General features: G+C 27.1%; 1 protein-coding gene across 2 annotated transcripts in view; it reads right to left on the bottom strand.

Annotated features, from left to right (window-relative positions):
- Positions 1-17,316: 17,316 nt before the first annotated feature.
- Positions 17,317-23,514, bottom strand: part of Ubx (Ultrabithorax) — a 134,924-nt gene continuing 128,726 nt past the window's right edge. For both annotated transcript variants that reach the window (XM_065515052.1, XM_065515051.1), the window contains one exon: positions 17,317-19,077. In XM_065515052.1, coding sequence (XP_065371124.1) covers positions 18,788-19,077 — 290 coding nt within the window. In that variant the 3' untranslated portion in view covers positions 17,317-18,787. The remainder of the gene's footprint in view (positions 19,078-23,514) is intronic.

Genomic DNA, 23,514 nt, shown 5'->3' with positions numbered 1-23,514 from the left:
CATGTGTTGAAATGGGTACCAAACCAATTCAAGAGAGAAACAAGTTTTCAACACAAGGACTTTTTTCTAATATTTAATGCAACTTGGAAGAAGTGAATTGAAATATTTTTTTTAAACAATATTTCATTAGTTTTTTTGGACATGTATTTTTATTGATTTTTAGTAAACTCACTTTATATAGTCATACTGCATTTTCAGATTTTCATCTTGACCCAGCATGGAAATGTGGATGTCAAATTAAGGGAATTATCTTGACATCTCTAGAGAAAAATTTGTCATAATTAAATTGGGAATTTAGCGCATAAAAACAATATCTTACTAAAAAAATTTGTTGTACTTTATCAAAATAAAAAACTTAAAAACGTTTTATAAAAACTAAAAAATATAGATATAAAGACAAAATTATGAAATATTGTGCTTCTATATAATGTCTTTAAAATATAAAACAAGTTATGGGAAAAGTATAAGGATATTAAAGGATATAATTTTTTGACTTGAAAAATTAAAACATATAAATAATATAAAATATAAGATAAAAAAATACCAACTTTCTAATTGAATTATTCTATTATATCCATAGATTTTTTCGGTTTTAGTAACAGATAGTCAGTTGGCAAGAAGAATTATGTTTAAAATAACCAAATTTTGATTTATACTTCTTTTATAAGACAATTTATTCGAAACAAATTTACTGGTTTGTGGTTTAATTTAGTATTAACAAATTCCCGGGATTGAAAAGATTTTTTAATCTCCTCCCAGGAAAGGAAAAATTCCGGGAAATTATATAATAAAATTGTTCATCTTCTACAATATTCAATACTTACCTACAAGAGTCATTTTGCTAAGATATTAATTATAGTAGTCGCTCGAAATCGCCCTTGATCTTCTGCCTCTTCTTATTCCATTTTTTTGTTTTCAATACCTACAAAAGTCATGTCAATGCCAATCATGCTGCCTGTGCGGTCTACTTTCCTTCGCGCAAGCAAAAGCTCTATATTGTCCTCTATTGTAATCGTATTGAGTGCATTAACATGGGCAATATCGAAGAGATCTTTTACCTTATGCTACGATCATCCTCTTGTAGTGCTATTGTTCAATTTCCTCCATACTTTATGATCGAAAACTTGTCTGGAGTCGGAATTCGAATTTTAGTGCACCAGTGTGAAAAAAATTACACCAAGAAATTCTTTATTAGACGGCAATTGTGATCCCAACATATGCGGAATAACATTTTCAATAAAATAAATGTTGTGCTGTTGCGATCTTAAATTAATTTTTTGTCGTAGATGATGCAATTGAAATTCAAAAATGTAGTTTTAAGGCTTTAGTTTTAAGTATTTCATTTTCCTTATTTTTCCTTTTATTTTAGTTTTAACTGAAAAGAAGAACAATTCATTCTCACAATAAACTTTAAAAAAACAGTGTTATTTTTTAATTTTTTAATTACATACAAATTACTAAAAGGTCATTACGTTTATGTTCATAAAATAAGGTGTCTTACATAAACAAAAAGTATGAACTATAATTCGGGTATTCCCTAAATTAAAATAGTATAACAAACAAAAAGTCCCCCAACAAATTGTTCACGTTTTAGAGCTTTCATGATTTGTTCACTTTTTAAACCAATGCTAGCCAAAGAACTATAGATAACTATCCATTTTCCCCCAATTTCGTTCTGACAAACTTTAACCCTCGTGCGGCACGCCAATTTTTAAACGATCGCTCAAACTTTTGTCAAATTTTTTTTTATCCTAACCTCACACAAAACTGCCCTTCGTTTTTGAAAAATCGAAAATAAAAAAATAAGGCCCATCTCGATTTTTCGATAGCTTTTGGCATAAGTAAAAAAATCCACGCCTCAATTTCAGAAAGTCTAAAAATTTACTTTAATTTTTAAGGTTTTTTAATAGGTTTTTTTTAAATAGGTAGGTAAACATCGATTGCTAAATTGACCCACCCTAATGTACAAATATTCATTGCGTTCATGTTTCTGTTCAATAGTTGAATTTAAAAAATACATCTATTATTGTAAAGGGAGATTAAATCGGAAGCTTAAGTCTTTATTAGTTTGTAATTTATTTTGTGTACAAGTTTATATTCTATATTTCCGTTTCCATGGATATAAAAGTAAAAGTATTTTCATGAATAAAATTATAAAAAAAATATCAATTAAAAACTTAACAAACACTGATAGAGAGGATCCATTACGAAGAGATTCTCATTGAAAACAATTGCTGCAACAACTCCCAGGTCTTTTGTAGTTTCACGTTTGCATTTCTGTATGTTCTCCGAGGGGGATACAAGTATTATCATGTACCGTAGCTCCACATTTAATGCACCCACTCATGTACACATGTACATACTCACAAACATTCATGTAGTTGTTCTTTGCATAAGGACAAACAAAACAGTCGGTGCTCGTACATTAAACTGCTAAAACAAACAAACGAACAAACAAATGAACAAATGCTTGTAGTCGTATTCAGGAAACACTAATAACAAAAGTTGTAAAGGTTCAATATGCCAGGAAACCCTAAAATGCAGCTGTAAAGTAACATAATGAGAATATTAAAAAAAATAAAAACAAACTCCAACTATCTCATGGCCAAAATAATATTCTAACTGCCAAGTGCAAAGGGTTGGCGGAAATTAAGTTAAATTCTGTTAGCATGCACTCTTGTATAAACATGAACTTTTTAAATTCAAGTAGATTTTCGTACACAAATACAATCATATGTATCTGTACACGATGATGAAGTACATGTTACACGATGATTATGATGATGAGTTTGCATGTATTTATTCCTAGACAGCTGGAGATACATGTGTGCTGTCCCCATCACTGTAACAAAAACGATTTTTTTAAATTTTAGTTGGTCAAATTAAAGGCTGAAATTAGATTAGATGACAATTAAAAGTATTGTTTTTAAGTTTAATAAATCTATATATAAATAAAAATGAATGTATGTCTGTTTATTTGTTTGTTTGTTCCTAATAGGAGCCTAAACCACTGGACCGATCTTCTTGAAATTTTTTACTGTATCCTTCTCCCATATACAGTGAATGGTTATTATGGAATATCTGGTGAACTAAGCAGCAAAACTTCGCGGGATTTACTTCGGTGCCAGTATAAAGAAAATTGTAATTTCAATCATATAAATAAAATAGTTATAATTGAATATCAGGAGAATTATTAGTTACACTTAAATTTGAAATGTTTTATTTTGTTACCATTGTACATAAAAGATAAAAAAATGGATGGGATCAAAACAGTGGAGTGGTATCTCTCATACAAAATATATTGTTATTACCGAATGTCAAGAGAACTTTAATTGTGAGAGTATTTAAACTGTGTGTAAATTACGTTGATGACCTGAAATACAAATGGGTGGTATCAGAACATACAAAGTAAATAGTTATTTTCGAATATATAAATAACTGTTATGACTTTCCTATCATTGCAAGTAGTTTAACTAATAATTTAACTAAAAAAAAGTCCTTCGATTTTAAAAAATCCTGAGGATATTTTATACTTTCAATAGCGAAACTATCAATTAAATAATTACATACATATATTCATTTAATTTTGTTTTTATTTCACTATGTAGGAGTAGCGAAGCGCATAATAAATATGTGTATGTACAATGTACATACGTATTGTAATGAGTCAAATAAAAAAATGGTTTAAAAATTCCAAAAATATATTTTCCAAAATTGTACATCCAGGCGTATAATTATTATACTTGGTTTTATTAGCGCCACAACATTCTTAAACATCGTAAGCGGCCGTTGTTTAAACTAATAGGTTTGTGTCAAGGCTAAGTACCAAATATTATTTTACTAAGCCGCAAAATATGCTACAAAAGATCTCATGTTATGAAGTTTATCAAATTCCTTTAATTTTAAATAACGGCGTTATTGAAACAAAATTACTGCCGTCGCGACGCGTACAATACATGTATAATATTGTGGTCTGATTTGTATGAACAAAACATTTTTCAATATTTTGCCATTGATTTTTCGATAGCTTTTGGCATGAGGAAAAAATTTCCACTACGACATATCAAAAAAAAATAATTTTCGAGAAGCCCAAATTATTTAATAAAAGAGAAATGAAAAGGAAGCTGTGTTGTTAGTTCTTTAGTTAAGAAAAATGAAAAGTAAACAGGAGGGCAATAAATTAAAAACTTTTTCCGAATTTTACCATATAATACCCTTACTCAGTGTCGGGCTTGAGCAAAATTTTTTTTTTAATTTCAATAATTAATTTTCGTGAATGATTTTCGGAAGCGAGCCCTATATGGGAGCTATGACTAATTATGGACCGATTATCTCAAAATTAGGTAACAAGAATTCCGTTTAAATAAAACTTATTTCTTATTTCGATAAAGTCCAATTTCGGGAGGAAATTTGTATGATTTCAGCCAGTTTCAATTGGCTTCGTTCCTGGGCTGAAATAATTATATGTACCAAATTTTACCGAAAAATCTTTAATATTGCGACCTGTACCTACTTTGCGCACAGTGTTTACATGGATAGCTAGCTAGACGGATGGACGAACATCGATTTATCGATTCAGAAGTGATTCTGAATTTGATCATTTTTTTATTAGCATACTTGTTCACTACTATATCATCCTTTGCTGTAGAAATAAATGAAATATGCACATTAGGGCGGGTCGATTTTTATTCATGTAAAATCGTATAGCAGGAACGCATTCTACGGAAAATTATAAGAAATTTTCCCCAAGAAACCATAGGTCTAAAATCTAAAATCTTTTATCCAATGATATTTCAGTATTTTTTTTTAATATTTTTTTATTGAATAAAAGACGAAATGCGCATGATAGGATTTGATTTTAGACCTATGGTTTCTTGCGTTTCTGCTATACGATTTTTTTACTTTTTGATCGTCCATACAAATCGACCCAGCCTAATGCACATATTTTGCAAAATTATATCCATTAGCATTGTCCAACTTCTATAAACATTAATGAATTAGTATAAATTTTGCAAACAAGATTGCATAGCCTCTTACTTGTCAAACTTGTCGAACGAATTCTTATAACAATGCATTGTATGCTAATTTTGTTTTATAAACCTTTTATAAAATTATAAATTGATTATGAATAACGGAGTATTGGCATAACTAAATTATGCTCTCAATGGATTTTTTGACAAAAAACGCTTTTTTGGGATGTGTTTTGTATGTATTTTGTTAATATATTGTGTTTAAAATCAAATAAATTTAAAACATTACTTTAATTATTTTTATTTCTTTATAACCTCAAACATCTATCTCCTTTATAATTTCTTTGGAATCTGAGAAATTATAAAGCATCGATAAAGGAAGTTGGCGTATATTATAACCCATTTAGGTACAAAGGAATCCACAGTCCACTACAAACCTAAAATCATCCAACCCCCTTAAAAGCTAATAAGTCAGCTTTCTTCATATTGTAAATGTTCATATAATATTCATTTATTAAAGGATGATTTTATGAAAAATCATTTAAAATCATAAATTATATAAAAACACAAAACGCAACGGACAGAACAAAAGCACCCTCTTATAAAGATGTTTAAATATTTAACTACGCTACTGCTTATTTCCAGAAGATAAAAATAAGGGAAGGCGTAGTGTGCATAATTTAAGTTTTATACAGTTTATTGAGAAAAAAAACAATGGCAAGGAACAAGTACTCCAGGGCTTATCACGACATGAATTGAGTACAAAATATTCAATTAACAGATCAGATCCAGGCTCATTTCAAAGTTTTTGCAGGCTGGTCGCATTCTGGAGGACGTCCGCATAAAACCACACGATATGATGACTCCTTGATCAAAAGAGCAATACAAGAAGGTCCTACAGCATCAGCTAGTCAAGTAAGAACCAGTTTATGATTAGATTAGAAGAGCAGTAAAAGCCGGATTATTCAGCCGACGACCAGCAAAAAAAAATTTATATTAGTTAAGAATAAGAAAGCTAGACTGGAGTTTGCCAAAGTCCACATCGACAAGAGTGTCCAAAAATGGAAGACAGTACTGTTCTCTGACGAATCCAAATATAACTTAAAAGTTCCGATGGCGTGTACGCAGATCAAAAGGAGAAGGACTGAATCCTAAGCATTGCAAAGGAACAATTAAACGTGGAGGAGGCAAAGTAATGGTCTGGGGTTGCTTTTCTGGCAAAATTGAAATATATAATGTTGCCTTATTATATTTTTATATAACGATCCTAAGCACACCTCCAAAGTTTGTAAGACTGGACTACAGAGCAATAAGATTCAAGTGCATTGGTCTGCTCATTCTCAGGATTTCAATCCTATTGAGAATTTGTAGGAGATTGTTAATATGAAAATAAATCCTGAAAAATCGGCAATTTTTACGATTTTTTCAAGCTAAGTCATTAATATACATATGTCATTAATATATGTATATAATATGGATATCTAAAGATATGTATATATTTCAAAGACCTTTGCAACGACGTATATAAGACCATAGTAAGTTGGGTCAAAATCCCATTTTTTCACAAAGAAAAAGATTTAAAAAACAAAAATCTTTTTTTTTAAATTTAAAAATTTAAAGAAAAAAATTTTAAAATTTAAAAAAAAAAATTTTAAATAACATTTTTAACAAAAAACAAGTAAGAGTGTTATATTCGGCTGTGCCGAATCTTATATACCCTTCACCAAATTATACTTAAATTTTAAATATTTTTAGGTAAACAAAATTTAATTTTTTTTAGTGGTTTTTTTTTCATTTTTTTGAAAAAAATTTATTTTAATTTTTTTTTTTTTTAAATTTAAATTTTTTTTTTTTAAATTTAAAATTTTTTTTAAATTTTTTTTTGGTTTTTTAAATTTTTTTTTTTTGAAAAAAAAAATTCGGGTTAAAAATTTTTTTTCCCGATTTTGACCCATTGTAGGTCCAACTTAATATGGTCTTATATACGTCGTTGCAAATGTCTTTGAAATATCTATCATTAGATATCCATATTGTCTATATTAATGTCTTAGTAATCCAGATATAGGTCAAAAATTGGTCAAAAATCGAGGTTGTCTTGGTTTTTTCCTCATATCTCAGCCATTTGTGGACCGATTTTGCTGATTTTAAATAGCAAAATTCTCGAAAGCATGTCTGACAGAATTATTGAAGATTTGGATCCCGAAGATATCTGGGGTCTTCAGAAAACTGATTTCAACAGACAGACAGACAGACAGACAGACGGACAGACAGACAGACAGACAGACAGACAGACAGACAGACAGACAGACAGACAGACAGACAGACAGACAGACAGACGGACATGGCTTAATCGACTCCGCTATCTATAAGGATCCAGAATATATATACTTTATAGGGTCGGAAATGAAAAATGTAGAAATTACAAACGGAATGACAAACTTATATATACCCTTCTCACGAAGCTGAAGGGTATAATTAAAAAAACAACTTTGGAAAACAAATTTAATTTTGTTTACCTAAAAATATTTAAAATTTGTATTTTGAAGTATAATTTGGTGAAGGGTATATAAGATTCGGCACAGCCGAATATAGCTCTCTTACTTGTTTTTATTGGAAAATTGTTTGTAGATGGGAATTAGATGCCATTCGCAAATATGAACAATCTTGGAAAAGTGAACTGGCCTGGTTTTAATTAGTTCATATTATCGCGAGTGCAAAAAGGATTTCACCAAAACCAAGTAAGTTTTTTTTTTAAATTATACTAAATATTGTAGATGTTGTTAAATAAGATGTTATTTAAAGTTGTATTGTTTTTTGTGACTTTATTAAGTATTACTATATCTGTCAGATATTTTGTCCATCTTTTATTTTTATTTAGAGATTTCTATTGATTTTGAAACTCACTTCCAGGTTCAAATAAGGCCTTTAGGAAGGCCCCTTTACTGCATATTTATCCCGCTGGGATCAAACAAAATAAATCCAATAAGAACTCACGGATGTGTGTGTAATTTTTTGTTCATGAGCAGTTACACTCTATTTAAGAGCAGAGTTAATTGTAAATAGTATGATTTTTTTAAACGACTCTATAACTAAAGTCTTAAGATATTAAATTATTAAAACCATCAGTTTATTAATTTGAAACTTTGAATTTCTGTGGGCTACATGAGCTACACATATTTACAAGTATGAAAAATTTCATACAATATGTGTAATTATAAATGAAGTGGCAACAATGCATTGTAATGGCCGGACCTTATTGAATTCGCTTTAAGTTGTACAATATAATGTGGATTGCTTTTTGTTTTGTTCAATTAATGGAACTTAAATTTTTAGCATATTTTATACCATCATCATTCAGCTATGTATTACTAGATGGAGCTGTAAACAAATGTGGATTAAGATGTTGCCACGTTCATCTTATTTATGTTCGTAAAATTTCAAAAAATGTATCCTCAATTGTATGCGATGTAATAAATTTATTTAGTAGCAAAATTTTTAAAATATGAAGAAAATTTGCATTTAAATAGAAAATGTATTAAAAAGTATTATTTTGGACGCTTTGCGATCAGCTTTATCGTTTATTTATTCGCTGAGGCAATGACAGGTAATACCATACATAATCAAAGCTTGTTAATGATTTTTTTATTATTTCTGTAATGGCATTTTAATTATAATCTTGAATTTTTAGTAAAATTTAAAAAAATTAACAAACCATTTTCGTGATATTTATAATATATGTACATTAGAGTGAGTTTCATTAAAATCGGCCCAAAAATATATAACATTTCGGTATGTTTTCTTTAGAAATTCCAAATATTGAAAAAATTGACCTATGACCTTCACGATTTAAAGTTATCGTTTTCCGATTTTAGTAAAACTTTCAGACCATATTTAAAATTACAAGGACTATAATTTTATGAATAGGTTTTACTTAAAATTTATAACAATAAGGAAATTGGGCTCATTCGCCTAAATATGGACAAAAAATTAGTTTTTCTTGAAAATCGCAAAATTTAAATCGCAGGTACGGAAAAACTGTAAGAGGTATTGACATATTTCATATTTTTATTCCCTATTTTGATCTCAATAAATCCCAATGTGATGATCAAAAACTTCTGAAATTTGTTTAACAAAATTTTTAAAAATTTGAAAATGGAGATTTGAAACAGCCGTTAAAAAAAAATATATTTTTTTGGCCATACCTGCGAATAGGTTAACGGTATCCTACGAAGACAAAAACTCATACACGAGTAAATACGGATATATTTTAAATAAAAATTAGCTTTTATTTTAATTTTTCTCGAAATATTTTCTACGAAGACAAAAACTCATACACGAGTAAATACGGATATATTTTAAATAAAAATTAGCTTTTATTTTAATTTTTCTCGAAATATGTTAATTTTTTTTCATACATTTTTTGTTCAAGTGGCCTGAAACACGTTAATGGTCTGGCGAATTTGTAATAACTTTAAGATTTTTTAATCAAATTTTGTCCTTTATATCTCATTACAACGATAATTACGTACACATTTCGATTCTTTTGCATTCAATTGCAAAAGTATTTATTTAGTGGCAAAATTTTTAAAATATCTGAAAAATTTGCATTTTTTCCGAAGTTTGGCTATAATACAGTTTTTGGGTCATTTTGACCCAAAGGAGATGCAGGGTTAACTTCCAAAAAAAAATGTTTAATGTAATATTCATTAATATAAATAAATCTATACATTTCTAGAAAACAATGCAGAAATTTAACGAGTTTTACCTATTTATTCCATATAAATAGTATAATATTGCATATATCTGAACTTTGACCTCGATGCGCGTCCATAAATCGTTGCCCGATTTGGCTCAAACTTTCAGGACTTAACATTTAGTCCTAGTGTCACAATATTCCACCCGGCACTCTTTAAAATCTAAAAAAAAAAATCGGCTGTCACTCTAATGTACATATGTAATACAAAGAATTAAAAAAAAATTGTTCTTATTCTATCAAGTTCTTATTATTACTCAAGTTTTTATTTTAGACGTAGGTCAAGTTTTTCAAGCTTTTTGATTGTAAAATAAGTTTTTGCATTTTTTACCGGATTTTATAAAAAAGTGCATTTTTTTGCTAAACCTTCATAAATGTGCATATTACGTATCTCGACTGTAATTTCTTTAAAAAAAATATAATTTTTAAGTTTGTAACCACACTCCGAATATTGGTTGTAGACCCCATAACTTATATAAATGTTGGGTTCTTATGAAACTTTAATACGATCTAGCTATGTCCTTCGGTATGTCTATCTGGTGAAATACAATTTCATTTTGAAAACATACTCATTGTACCATGTAACCAAATTTTGTATTACAATATAATTCATTTAAGCATTTAATTTGATTTTTGCTTTGCATATTCATGCTTTTCTGCATATTTGTGTGCATATTATCAAATTTTGTATTTGTTATATATTGCATATTATTTAAACCTTTTTTTATAAATATTAGGGTATTCAATTAATCGGGTTTCTGATTTAATCGGTTAATCGAGCAAATAATTAATCGAGGTTTAGATTTATTCGGTTAATAATCGGTTAATTTAAAATTATTCGATTAACCGAATAATTTCTATTTTAATTTTAAATTGAAAATACAACAGCGAATTTTGTGTACAAAAACATAAAAAACGGCAAATAAGGTATTTGAAATCATTTTTGTGAACATATCGCCTATTTGCTGCAACATCGTCATAACTCAAAATCCGTGTTTTTTGAACAGAGTAATACAAAATTATCAGTTTTCAAAAAAGTCAATTATTTTTTGTATGAGAGTATTTTTTTGTTGTAAATATCAAAATTAAAATTCATGTTTTCTCGTATATTTGATAAGTAAAAACTTGTTTAAAATTTATTTAAGAAATAGTAAAATTTCATAAAACATTCAAAGGCGTTTTTATTGAAACAACTTTTTTTTTAATTATGACGTTGTTGCAGCAAATGAGCGATGTGTGAGTTTTTAGGGTTTTAGTGAGATCTACTGAAATAATCTTTTCTAAAAAGAATATAATTTAAACGATTTTTTCTTTAGATTTAATAAAACTTTTCTTGGAAAAGCACTCTCTCGATGATTGTATATGTTGGAGAAATCAAAAGCATGATAAAGAATTCCTTTTTGGATTGCTTTAGATTTTGATTAATTTAATAGTTTCGTTTAGTTATGATAAGAGACTCATTTAAAAAAAAAAGTTTCGTCTATACATGTAAATACAAACAAAGTTTCAAAGACATGTAAATTAAATATGTCAGTTGTTATACACACATACTCACTAATCATGTTTATTGGATGTTCAAAAAATATCTAATTTTAATTTGAAATTTGTATTTGAATTGAAAGGGAAAAATAAATACAAAAAAATTGTTTAAAGTGCAAAAAAAATAATTTCGGTTAATCGGTTAATCGACACAAATTAATCGGTTTATTTGTTATTTGAAAATCGGCAATTTTAAATTATTCGAGCAGTTAACCGTCCAAAATTAATCGGTTAACCGATTAACGGTTAATCGATTGAATACCCTAATAAATATGTAATGGAATTCGAGCTGAATAGATAGATTTTAGGGTTAACGGTAGCCACCAACATTTGAAGTACAAGTCGGAAAATCTGCCAGGGCTGTGGCAACACTGAGTCCAGCAAAAATACAATACACACAATTTTTCACATGTTTAATACAATCCACATCCAACAAATAGTTGGCAGCGTTGCTTTATTTATGAGGTTTGTGGCTTTGCTAACTATCAATGCGCATGTCATTTTCTGTTGCATGTGGATGTGGATTTTATTATAAATTGGATAAATGGATAAAATCCAATTAGATTTGCTTTAAAGGCTAGTTTAGACGGTAAGACTTTACGAATTGTATAATATGATAATTAATTCAAAGGTAAACATTTTTGTAAACGTGAACTAATTTTTACCAAGGGTGTTCACGATTTAAAATTTGTTCGTGTTTTTGATTGTGCAAATTTTAAAACAAAAAAAGACATACACAAATATGAACGTATTGATATATTTGTTGAAAGCACTCTAACGTAAATATAAAATATGTCTTCTGATGCTGGGATTCCCCAAATTAAAGAAAAATGTAATAAATATAACGAAAAAACTCAGAAAATGTTTTCGCGAGTTCACTATACATATATTGAAGTTTAATTTCATTCTACAAATTTGATTAAATAAATGTTCATTATTTCAAGTCAAATACTTACCTTGTTTAATGTCCGATCATTGAATTCAACAATGTTTAATATATTTTTTATTTTCCATTTATTTTACCATTCATTCATTTAGTTTATCTTTTCTTTGTGTGTAAGTTTTTGTGGTAATTTTCTGTTATTATTGAAATTATTTGACGTCTACGAACGCAACTATATTTCAATAATTTTCATTTATATAATTTGTATTTAATAATATTAATTAATTAATAATATGTATAATTTACAACTTATGAACTAATGAAAAATTAAACTATTTATTGTTAAGTGTAGTTTCTTTTGTATATTATAAATATTTATTCGATATTTCTTTTCATATTTGCAAAAGTAAATTTTAAGGTTTTTATTTAATAGTTATTTAGATTTTATCAATTGTTTGAAATTATTAGAGAGCTTGATCCAATTTTATAGTTTTATTCCATGTCGATGTCATTTGATTTCAATTAAGTATTTGGAAAAAAGTAGTGGCTAAATAAATAAAAGATGCTGGAGTAAAATTTACAGAAAAGTTATTGCTGCAAAGTTTGTTCATAGAATGTGTAGATGTGAGAGGGAGTTGTAGTAAAAAGTACATAGTTTGATTTTAAGTTTGAAATGTTTTCTTTATTTTTATTTTAAATATAATTAGTTTTTTTTAAAAGCCATAATTTACAGTTGTTTTTAGGATTTTAAGTAATAATTTGCAATAAATTACACTAAAAATAGCATTTATTTATATTTAATATTTTTTGTTATTTTATTTTGGTTTTTGTTGGTTTTATAATTAATAAAAATTTTGAATTTGTAGTTATTTTTATTTTATTTTACGTATATTTGTTGCTTTTCACAATATCTCACAATATTAAGGGAATTTTATTTTTCTTTTGTTTTCCTTTGTTATTTATTTCCTTTAAATTTTATTCTTAAACTTATAAAGTTTGTAAATATTTTACGTATGTATATTTTTTAATATTAAAACTCTTTTTTTTATATATCTTTAAATTATTTATTTTAATTACATTTTTTGTTTGTTTTTTTTTACTTTTAAAGTTAAGTTTTTTTCATAATTTTAGAATTTAATAAAATTTGTATTTTATTGTATTTTGTTGTCTTAAGCCCTATTTACGTATACATTATGTTTGTATGATTTTATTATTTTAATTAGTTTTGTAATCAATTTATGGTTTTTCTAATAATTTGTAATCTTTAAAGGCCTTAAAAAAGCCTTAATTGTAATTTACAAAAGAAAAATATCAAAATTAAAAAATATTTTGTTAAAACAATAAGAAAACTCACTGCAACATTTATAAGAGTCATTTTCATTTCTGATAAAATGTTTTCAATTGTGCTGAATCGAATAATTTTAAAAGCTTGAGAAAACCATTATTAATAGATCTTTGTATGAGATACCGATTGAAGTTTTCAGAAAATGGTCTGAAATTTGACAAGTAAATATATTTCATCATTTCAGTCTAGGTTTTGTAATTGTTTACAATATTCTTTAGCGATTCGTCATACGAAAATCCATTGATAATGATATGTTTAATTTTTGCTTATTTTTAAACAAATGAAAAGTATACCTTTAAATATGGAAAGTCAAAATATAATCTAGGGGAGGGGAGAGAGAGCAAGTCCAATAGTTAAACCCTTTCTAATCTATTTCCGTTAATTAATGATGTTAAATGTTGCAGTGAATCTTCGAAATATTCTTATTTTCTGTTAATTAAACGCCAATTCTATATTTTTACAATGTTTACTACTCAACTAAAATTTATTATTTGTTATTGTACATTTATTTATTTTATTTTAAAAAAGTATACATTTTGGTGGTTTTTATAGAAAAGTTACATATTTATTGAAACTTTCAATGGAATTTTTTTTTTTGGAATTTATACAATTTTGTGTGAATTTTAAACTAAAAACTATGAAAGGCTTTAATATAAACGATTTAAGGATTTATGTCAATTATAATTGGCAAGAATCCTATAAACAAATTTTGTTTTAATTATAAATCCTAAAATGCTTTTAGTTCAATTTCACTTTTTTAATAGTGTTATGATGTTTAATCAAAACCCATAAAACATATATATGGCAAGAGCTAAAAGACATAAATCATTTATAAGTTTTAGACAAGTTAACTTAACCACAAAAAATGTGATATTTTTTTTCATAAAAAATATCATTTAACATTTGTGGTTAAGCCTTAATTGCACGCTTTGAAAATATTTATTTAAAAAACAAGTAATAGTGCTATATTCGGCTGTGCCGAATCTTATATACCCTTCACCAAATTATACTTCAAAATTTTAAATATTTTTAGGTAAACAAAATTTAATTTTTTTACAGTTGTTTTTTGAATTTTTTGGAAAAAAAAATTTTTTTTGTTTATTATTTTAATTTTTTTTTTTTAAATTTTAAAATTTTTTTTTTTAAATTTAAAAAATATTTTTTTTTTAAATTTTAAAATTTTGTTTTTTAATTTTTTAAAAAAAAAAAAAAAAAAAATCTGGTTCAAAATTTTTTTTTCCCGATTTTGACCCATTGTAGGTCCAACTTTCTATGGTCTTATATACGTCGTTGCAAATGTCTTTGAAATATCTATCATTAGATATCCATATTGTCTATATTAATGTCTTAGTAATCCAGATATAGGTAAAAAAATAGGTCAAAAATCGAGGTTGTCTTGGTTTTTTCCTCATATCTCAGCCATTTGTGGACCGATTTTGCTGATTTTAAATAGCAAAATTCTCGAAAGCATGTCTGACAGAATTATTGAAGATTTGGATCCCGAAGATATCTGGGGTCTTCAGAAAACTGATTTCAACAGACAGACAGACAGACGGACAGACAGACAGACAGACAGACAGACAGACAGACGGACATGGCTTAATCGACTCCGCTATCTATAAGGATCCAGAATATATATACTTTATAGGGTCGGAAATGAAAAATGTAGAAATTACAAACGGAATGACAAACTTATATATACCCTTCTCACGAAGGTGAAGGGTATAATAATCGATTATAAGATCGGGACGTAATGGGGTTTAACTTCTTATTACAGAATTATGCAATGCATTTAAAGCCCAAAAGTATGCTATTGTTTTTTTACATTTTAAAACTCTGTTGAAAAACGTCTTTTTTTATTGTATCCAGGGATGGAAAAGCTGATACGATCGTAGTCTTTCGATACTATTTCATATTCAAAAGTATCGTAGTACTTGCTCGACTTATTTGATGCTTTCGAACCATTTTCAGTGTTTTATGTGAAGGGCAAATAAAAATATTATAGACTTAGAATTATTTGCTGTTTGATATTTTCATATACGTTCATCATGTCTAATCTATTCCTTTTTCGTTTTATTTAAATTTCGCCACATTGAAATGTGTATAAATATTATGAAGAACCCAATCATTACAAAGAATCCCACGTATTTAAGTGTTGCAAACAGGAAATAGAGTGATAATTCCAATCTTTTTTTATTTTGTGGTAAAATTTCTAGAAAATCTTAAGTATTTCCCATAAGAATGTTTGGGTTTTTACCATATAATTTATTTCTATAGAAAATCTTGTGTGAATAACAATTTTTCATTATTTAGATTTTGATATATTGCGGGTTATTTATGGTCAATTATTTGTTACCAAATGCAAATATAAATCAAATCATTTATTAGATTTGAACCAACGTTTCGTTTGCTTTTCCATCCCTGTTAAAGAATTGTGTATGTATGTTTAAATAGGATAAAACACAGGGTCATAAATTGGGGTCAGCATTTCTAACTACAGCCTGAAAGTATGCTGTTGTTTTATACCATTTTAAAACTCTGTGTACCATATTGAAGCAAAATGAACTGTAAATAAAACGAATCTCTAAAAACTCAAGTACATGTTAACAGTTGTTATAAGAGTAATTAACAGTTTCAGTTTACAGTATAAATTTTTGAAAATAGTACAACTTTCCCAAAATTCTTCACAACCCATGATACAACAACACCCAGTAGAAAATAAATTCTCAATTATACAATTCTTGTAACGTCAAACAAAAGAAAATATAAAAAAATATGAAAAAAATCAAAATCAAAGTTTGACGTTATAGGGCTAAATATTGCAAACTCTCCCTAGTGATTCTACCTTCTACAATTATTGTATCATGTTCACAACCAATAAAATTTTACATAAAACTTCACTATAAATCGGGCCAATAACAAAAATCTTTTATTTTTTTATCTTTGTTAAAAGTTTTAGAATTTTAGTTATATCTAATGTGTTTATGAATCGAATTTTCAAATATCTAACTATGGAAATAGCGAATTTTAACTATTCGAATATATTCAAATAGGTATGTTACAGACATCAAATTCTTACGAAAGTCAAAACAAAAACGTATGAAGGTTCTATAGAAAAACACAAAATTCCTATTCTAAATTAAAAAGTGGAAGTAAAAAATCAAAAATGTGTAAAAAAAAATTAAATATTTCATGTATACTTTTATAAGTGACAAATTAATATATCTTTCATAAGCTTTAAGTTATGCCTTAATGCATGTGAAGTTTTTACGAAAGCTGAAGAAGCAAAATCAAAACGTTACGAATTTAAACATACGATTATTTTCACTTTCGTAATATTTCTGTGACAGATCTGATTATTTGAAATTACTATCAAAGTCGATATAAATAAATTTTCAATTGAAAATAAAAAGAAATTCTTAACAAAATACTTTGCTATAACTTCAAATCAAATTATAAAAATGTTCAATATTTTTCCACACTTAAAAAGAATTATTTAATTTAGCATAATATAAAATTCAACGCGTTATAATAAGAAAACATTACAGTAGAGGGATGCCAATTGCAAATTCTATTGACCAAAGTCCATATGAGTTATGTTTTTCAGACTACTGCTAGCAGTCTAAACTTAACTGACAGTTAATTTCTCTAATACAATTTCCTGATAATTTTGATTAAAATTTAAATTTCCTAAAATCATACACACACAACTAAAAAAAAAAGTATAACAAATAAAAACTCAAAGAATTTTTTTAGATTTTCAAAAAAAATTTATATATTTTTTTTTTCATTTTTTAAAAAAAATTTTAAATTTATTTAAAACGAATTTTTGTTTAATCTCAGCATTTATTTGTTGTCGTTTGTTTTAATTTATTTTATACTAAAATTAATTAAACGTTAGCATTTTTCAATTAATTAAGTTTAAGCTTAAAAACTAACAAGAAAAAGGTTTGGATGAAAACTAAAATAAAACAAAATAAACTAAATTAAAATTTCAATTACTTAAAATCAACAAAAATTATGTAATAATAATTCATTAAAAAAGAAAAAAAAAACATAAAGTTAAAGAAGAGAAGAGAACAGAACAGAAGAAGGAAAACTACTAATTAAGCGAGTTAAGAAAAATAATGTACAAACTTAGAGACAAACTAAAAGGCGCGTATTTTAATTAAATTCTATTTAATAATTAATTAAATATCAACAGTATACGAAAAGTATCATTTTTATAAGTTTTCAGCATTTTCCTCCACTGCAAAAAAGCCAGCAACCCAGGCTGGCTTTTAAACACTGGACGGAAAATGTTCAAACATTTGTTTATAATTATTTATAACATTTTATTTTTGTAAAATTATAAAAAAAAAGTTAAATTAAAAAAAATAATAATAAAAACTTAAAATTAAAAATAATTTGCACAGGTTTGTTTTGTTACTTAAAAATAGGGTGTTTCTTTTAGTTTTAAGATTCGTTATTTTTAATTTAATTTTTTAAATTATAATAAATTAATTTAAAGCAAACAAAAATTGCAATGAAGATGGGTTGGTTGTTTTTTTTTATTATTTTTTTATATTTATAACGTTTATTTGTTTGTTTTTTTAAGTATATTTTTTAAGTTTTTTGTTTTAATTTTAATTTAATTTTTAACCTAAAAGAGAAGATTTCTTTAAAAGATCATTTAAAAAAATAAAAGTGTTAATTGTTTATGAGATTTTTTACTTTAGTTAATATAATTAAATAAAAATAAACAGGAAGATTTGATATTTTTTGAGAATCTAGGACGTCTATCTGCACGGCAACTTGCAACTTCAATAAGGAGATTTTTCATTAAAACCTTCATCATCTTCAGCTGGATGGCATTCGATTTTAATGGGGGTAGAAGTACCAGGATGTTGATGATGAGGATGCTGGTATCTTTTGTCCATTGAAATCTGAGGTGTATGACAGTTCCTCCTCCAATCATAATGATTCTGATGATGATGATGATCACGATCATTACCAACATGATGATGCTGCTGATGATAATGTTGCGGATAATTCTGATACAAATTGTTATAATTCAACGAATTTAATTTTGTAGATTCAGCGGCAAAATCATTATGATTTTCAACATTTTGTGTGGATGATGAAGATGATGGGGTGGCTGCCGGTGTGGCATTTATTGAAGTATTATGAGTTGTAGTTGCTGTTGTTGTTGGTTCTATTTCAGTTGCTGTTGTTGCTAAATGTTTAATAGTAGTATTGTTATTATCCTCTCTATTATTACTATAATTATAATAATAATTTATAAATTTTTCCTAATTTTATTCTCCTAAATGTTGCGCTGCCACCGCCGCTGCTGCTGCCGCTTTTTGTGCTTGGGCTTGTTTCTCTTGTTCGTTTAATTCTTTGATGGCCTGGATTTCTTTTTTCAATTTCATGCGTCGATTTTGGAACCAGATTTTTATTTGTCTCTCTGTCAGACATAAAGCGTGGGCCATTTCGATTCTTCGTCGGCGGGTTAAATAGTGATTGGTGTGGAATTCTTTCTCTAATTCAAGTGTTTGATAGCGGGTGTATGTTTGACGACCACGTCTTCGTAGACCATTTGTACCTGCAAGTGTAAGAAAAAATATGTAAATTAATAAAAACATACAAAAACAAATTATGAATACAATAAACAACTTTATTTTAAAGGCAAATTATGAAAAGACTATTTCTTGGTTTTAAATAGCTAAAAAATACATACAAGATAGTAACAAATTACAAGCAAACGAAAAATCCTTGTATTTAACTATAATCACAAAAAAGTATTGCCTACTTTTAGGTCGCTCTTAATATTTAACATATGAAGCATAATTTAAAGCAATTTTCAAACAACCATCAAATTATTAAAAAATTTGGCAAGTAATGGAGTTTATTTATTACCTTAACGGTTAGAGATTTACCAGGGGTCAAATGTTTTAAATTTAGTACATGTTAATTTACATTTATTATCTCAATATATGCGTACGCACACACACATACAACATTCCTAGATAAATATTGTAGAGTAAACAATAAATTAATAAAATTGTACATAAATACACATTATTTTGTAAATAAATGCATTTTCAACTTTACGCATGTCAACATAAATTATTTGCTTAAATACCTTTAGGCCAACAGCAACATTTTAAAAGCAAATAAATGTCTATAAATATTTAAAACTTTTAAACATTTAAATAACAACAATAATGTCAAATGAATGAATGGAAAAAAATGGTATGGTACATTTAAAATAATGGCAAAAATACAAGCAAAAACACATATACACAGATTTAAATATGTATGAGAGAGAGAGAGATTTTAAAAGAATTAATTCAATTTAATAAAATTTATATGAATTATTACAAATCAGTAGAAATATACTGAAGTAATGATTTTATACTTTTAAGGCCTCTGATTTTATGTTTTATTTTTTGGGAAAAAAAATAAATGTGTATAATTTCGAAAGTATTGATGTATGTATGGGGATTTGGAACTGTCAGACAACACACTGCCTGCAAATATGCACATGAAGTCATGTAAAATGTCCTTACTTTAACACACAAAGGTAAGTTGGAAAATTGTATGTGTATTACGACATAATTTTACACTTTACTCCACACCACTCTCACATCACTCACTCACATACATTTGCATCAGAGATATTGTAGGTAAAACATACGTTTTTCTGCATGAGTATGAGTAAAATGATGATTGCAAATGCATTTATACATATGGGCAATTCCACGAGAAAAACAAAAACCCTTGAAACTTTTTTTCAAGATGATTTGAATAGGATCAAACACTAAAATTTTACAATGTGAAAGTATTTAGAGCTTATTACAATATTTTAACATTTTAGAGCTTATTAATTAATTTTTTAATGTTTTAGTTAGGTATGTTTTAGGCTAAAATTGCGACGAAAACTAAGCTCCCAATTAGCATGTCGTATGAAATGAATTTCACTCTGATTGTTTTTTTGCTATTTTCAAATTGTTTATTAAAACCGAATATCATAGAATAAACGCATAGAAGGGAAGGAATTAGATTGAATTAGATTTTTGACAACAGACTTAGGTTTTTGGCTCTCAGTTACCTATCTAGTTGTTGTCTATGCCGAATATATATTTTCTATTTATTTGTTTTAGTTTTTGTATACATATATTTACAGAATATATATTGTTTTATTATAAGAGAAAAATCTGTGACGTACGATATTAAATTTTATTTATTATAAAATCATTGTTTTTATTTAAATATGGCGGATTGTAAAGGAAAAATATTTCGTTTAGTGAAAGAAATTAAAAGAAAACATAGAGCCTCTCACGATTCGCAAATTTTCGCATATTTCTACATGTACCTCAAAATTACTTCCGTTTTATGTCACGTACGATATACCCGTATTTTGCTCGATATTTTAAACAAAAATGTTTCGAAAGAATTTATTATTTTGTTAAAATATATTTTTTAGATACTCTTATTTTTGCAAAATCTATTCCACTCTAAAGGCGTACAAATGTCACATACGATGACATGGAATTGCCCATATGTATGGATGTATGTATGTTTCTATATCTGAAAATATTTCAGAGTGTGCGAGTGCATATTTATGTAGATATGTATGACTGTAGTAAGTGTAAATGTTTATTTGCATTGCTCTGTCTACATTATAAAATTGAGTTATTGCTCTTGAGGCAAATTAAACTTCATAAATATGTTAAATCAGAGATTAACTGCCAAAGTATTCACAAAAGATTTTATGAGCCATTAAAGTGTGAGATGCCATATAAATTATAAAATAATGAAAATAAATGTTAAATAATGACCATAAATGTCCTTAAGACAATTTCTATTTGAAAAAAAATATATAAACAAGTAAATACACACATGCAATCATACATACATAGATACAAATAAATATGTTTGTTTGAATGTTTCTATAAATATAGAAAATGGCCAAACTTTATAATAAATACTCGTATTAAATTGTGTGTTTTTGTTTTTTTGTCCATTTCTATTTCGCAGTGGCCATTAATTTTAGTTAGTGTTAAAAACAAACATTTTTCGATTTTATTTTCTACGATCAATTTAAAATAATAGTCTTTTACTTGATTTTTTTCCGCTCTTTCTCTGCCATTTTTCAATACAAACACTTACATACATACATATATTGAATTGCAATTCTATGGCGGCAGTAGAGTTGTGGAGTTGCATCAAAAACATTAACTGAAAGACCATAAAAATGAAATGTTTTTTTTTTGTGCTTTGGAGTTGCAGTGATTTTTTATTTACCTGTAACCATGTTCAATTGCAACAGCACAACAACAACAATAACTACATCAGCATCATTGAGTTTGTCTTTTATGGTTTTCGTTTTACTCGCCAAATGCGAGTATCAACAGCACTTCGTTCGATCTTTAACATGAACATGATTTTAGAGCTTTTTAAACCATTACGGACGGGGAAATTCCAATTAAGTCGATAACGAATTAATCAGAAAGTAAATATTCATATATTGCTACGTAAGTTTAAACTATGACCAACACATCAATACAGTCTGTTTAATTCCAAAGTTTAGTAAATATTTTGCAATATATTTTGTTAATTTCGTATGTGATCTTGATCTGTCAGTGAACATTTGGTTGAGGAGGCCGTTGTTATATTCTGATTTGGAATATTTGTCATAAAGCTTGGCTCGAAAATGGATCCAGGGATGTGACGACAGCTACAAATTTACACCATCGTTATTATATTTCAAAGGTTTTGATTTAGGTCAATTGCTTTCTTATAGTAATGTATATGGATTATGCATGGGAGCCTCAATTAGTTTATTATCCAATATTAGTCCAATATACCTGACATTGTCGGATAAAGTTAGTGTCATTTCTTTGTGTTGATTCGTTAGAAATTTATGTGGAGGCTACTGAGTGATTATTGTGTAATTTAATTTAAAAAAAAGAAAATCAATCGAATTTTGAAATTTGAATTTTTTTTCATACAAATGTTTAACAAAATGAGGCGCCAAAAGTCTAACAGTATGAAGATAAAAAATCTTATAAATTTCCATAAATTATCAGATATTGATCTAGTTTTCATTAAAACAAATTAATCAAAAATATTTTTCAGAGTCAAGCTTTTCATAGTATCATTGAGCTATTAAAGGGTTAAGAGCCAGCAACCTACATATAACCAGAAAAAAAATCTCAAACTGTGTTGTTCTTGTAGTTGTACTGTTGATGTGCTGGTTCATGTTGCACTGTTAAAACTGATGATCATTTCAAGAAAAATGCTTATTTATGACATTGCTTAAATTTACCACAACATACATAACAACAACAACAACTTAGATCTCATCATGGTTGTTATATGGCGGTTTTCAGAATAAACAGAAATAACAACAACCACAATAATAATACATGCACGTGTAGGCTTTTTATATAAAATACACTCTATTTCTTTTTTATTTTTATTTTTTTCTTAAAAAGAATTATTTTCAATTTAATTTTGTGAGAAATACGTTTTTCTATAAAGAAAAAAACCAAAACACCAACATTTCGAAATAATTTTCATAATTTATAGGCTCAAGAAATTCTTAATAAATGATAAACTGAAAGCAGCATAACAACATGTTTAATCAAAAAATCAACAAATAAAATGAATGATCTAAACTGAACTGAAGTGATTGTCGCCGCCATTGCAACCTTAAGTTGCAACGGCAGCATCAGGCACTCACTGACAGCTCCCTTGTGATAAAATTTGATACCAACTTATAAAATGACGATGGTGTTTCTGTTTCTGTTGTTGTTGTTGTTGTTTTTAACCATTTATGGTGAATGAGTAGAACGTGACTTTTATTTCAAAAATTAGATTTTAAAAGATAATGGTGTATTTTTGTTTTGTCTCAACTAAGTTTGAGCAAAAAAGGATACCAATTCAATTTAAGTTTTAACCAACCAAAAACAAAATTAAATAAAAAAAACATACTTAAAATAATGAAAAAGGAAAAACTTGTTGTTCAAATGCA

The sequence above is a fragment of the Calliphora vicina genome, chromosome 1, assembly GCF_958450345.1.
Source record: "Calliphora vicina chromosome 1, idCalVici1.1, whole genome shotgun sequence".
Lineage (NCBI taxonomy): Eukaryota > Metazoa > Arthropoda > Insecta > Diptera > Calliphoridae > Calliphora > Calliphora vicina.
The sequence above is the reverse complement of the archived record's forward strand: the minus strand, read 5'-3'. Positions and strand labels throughout refer to the sequence as shown.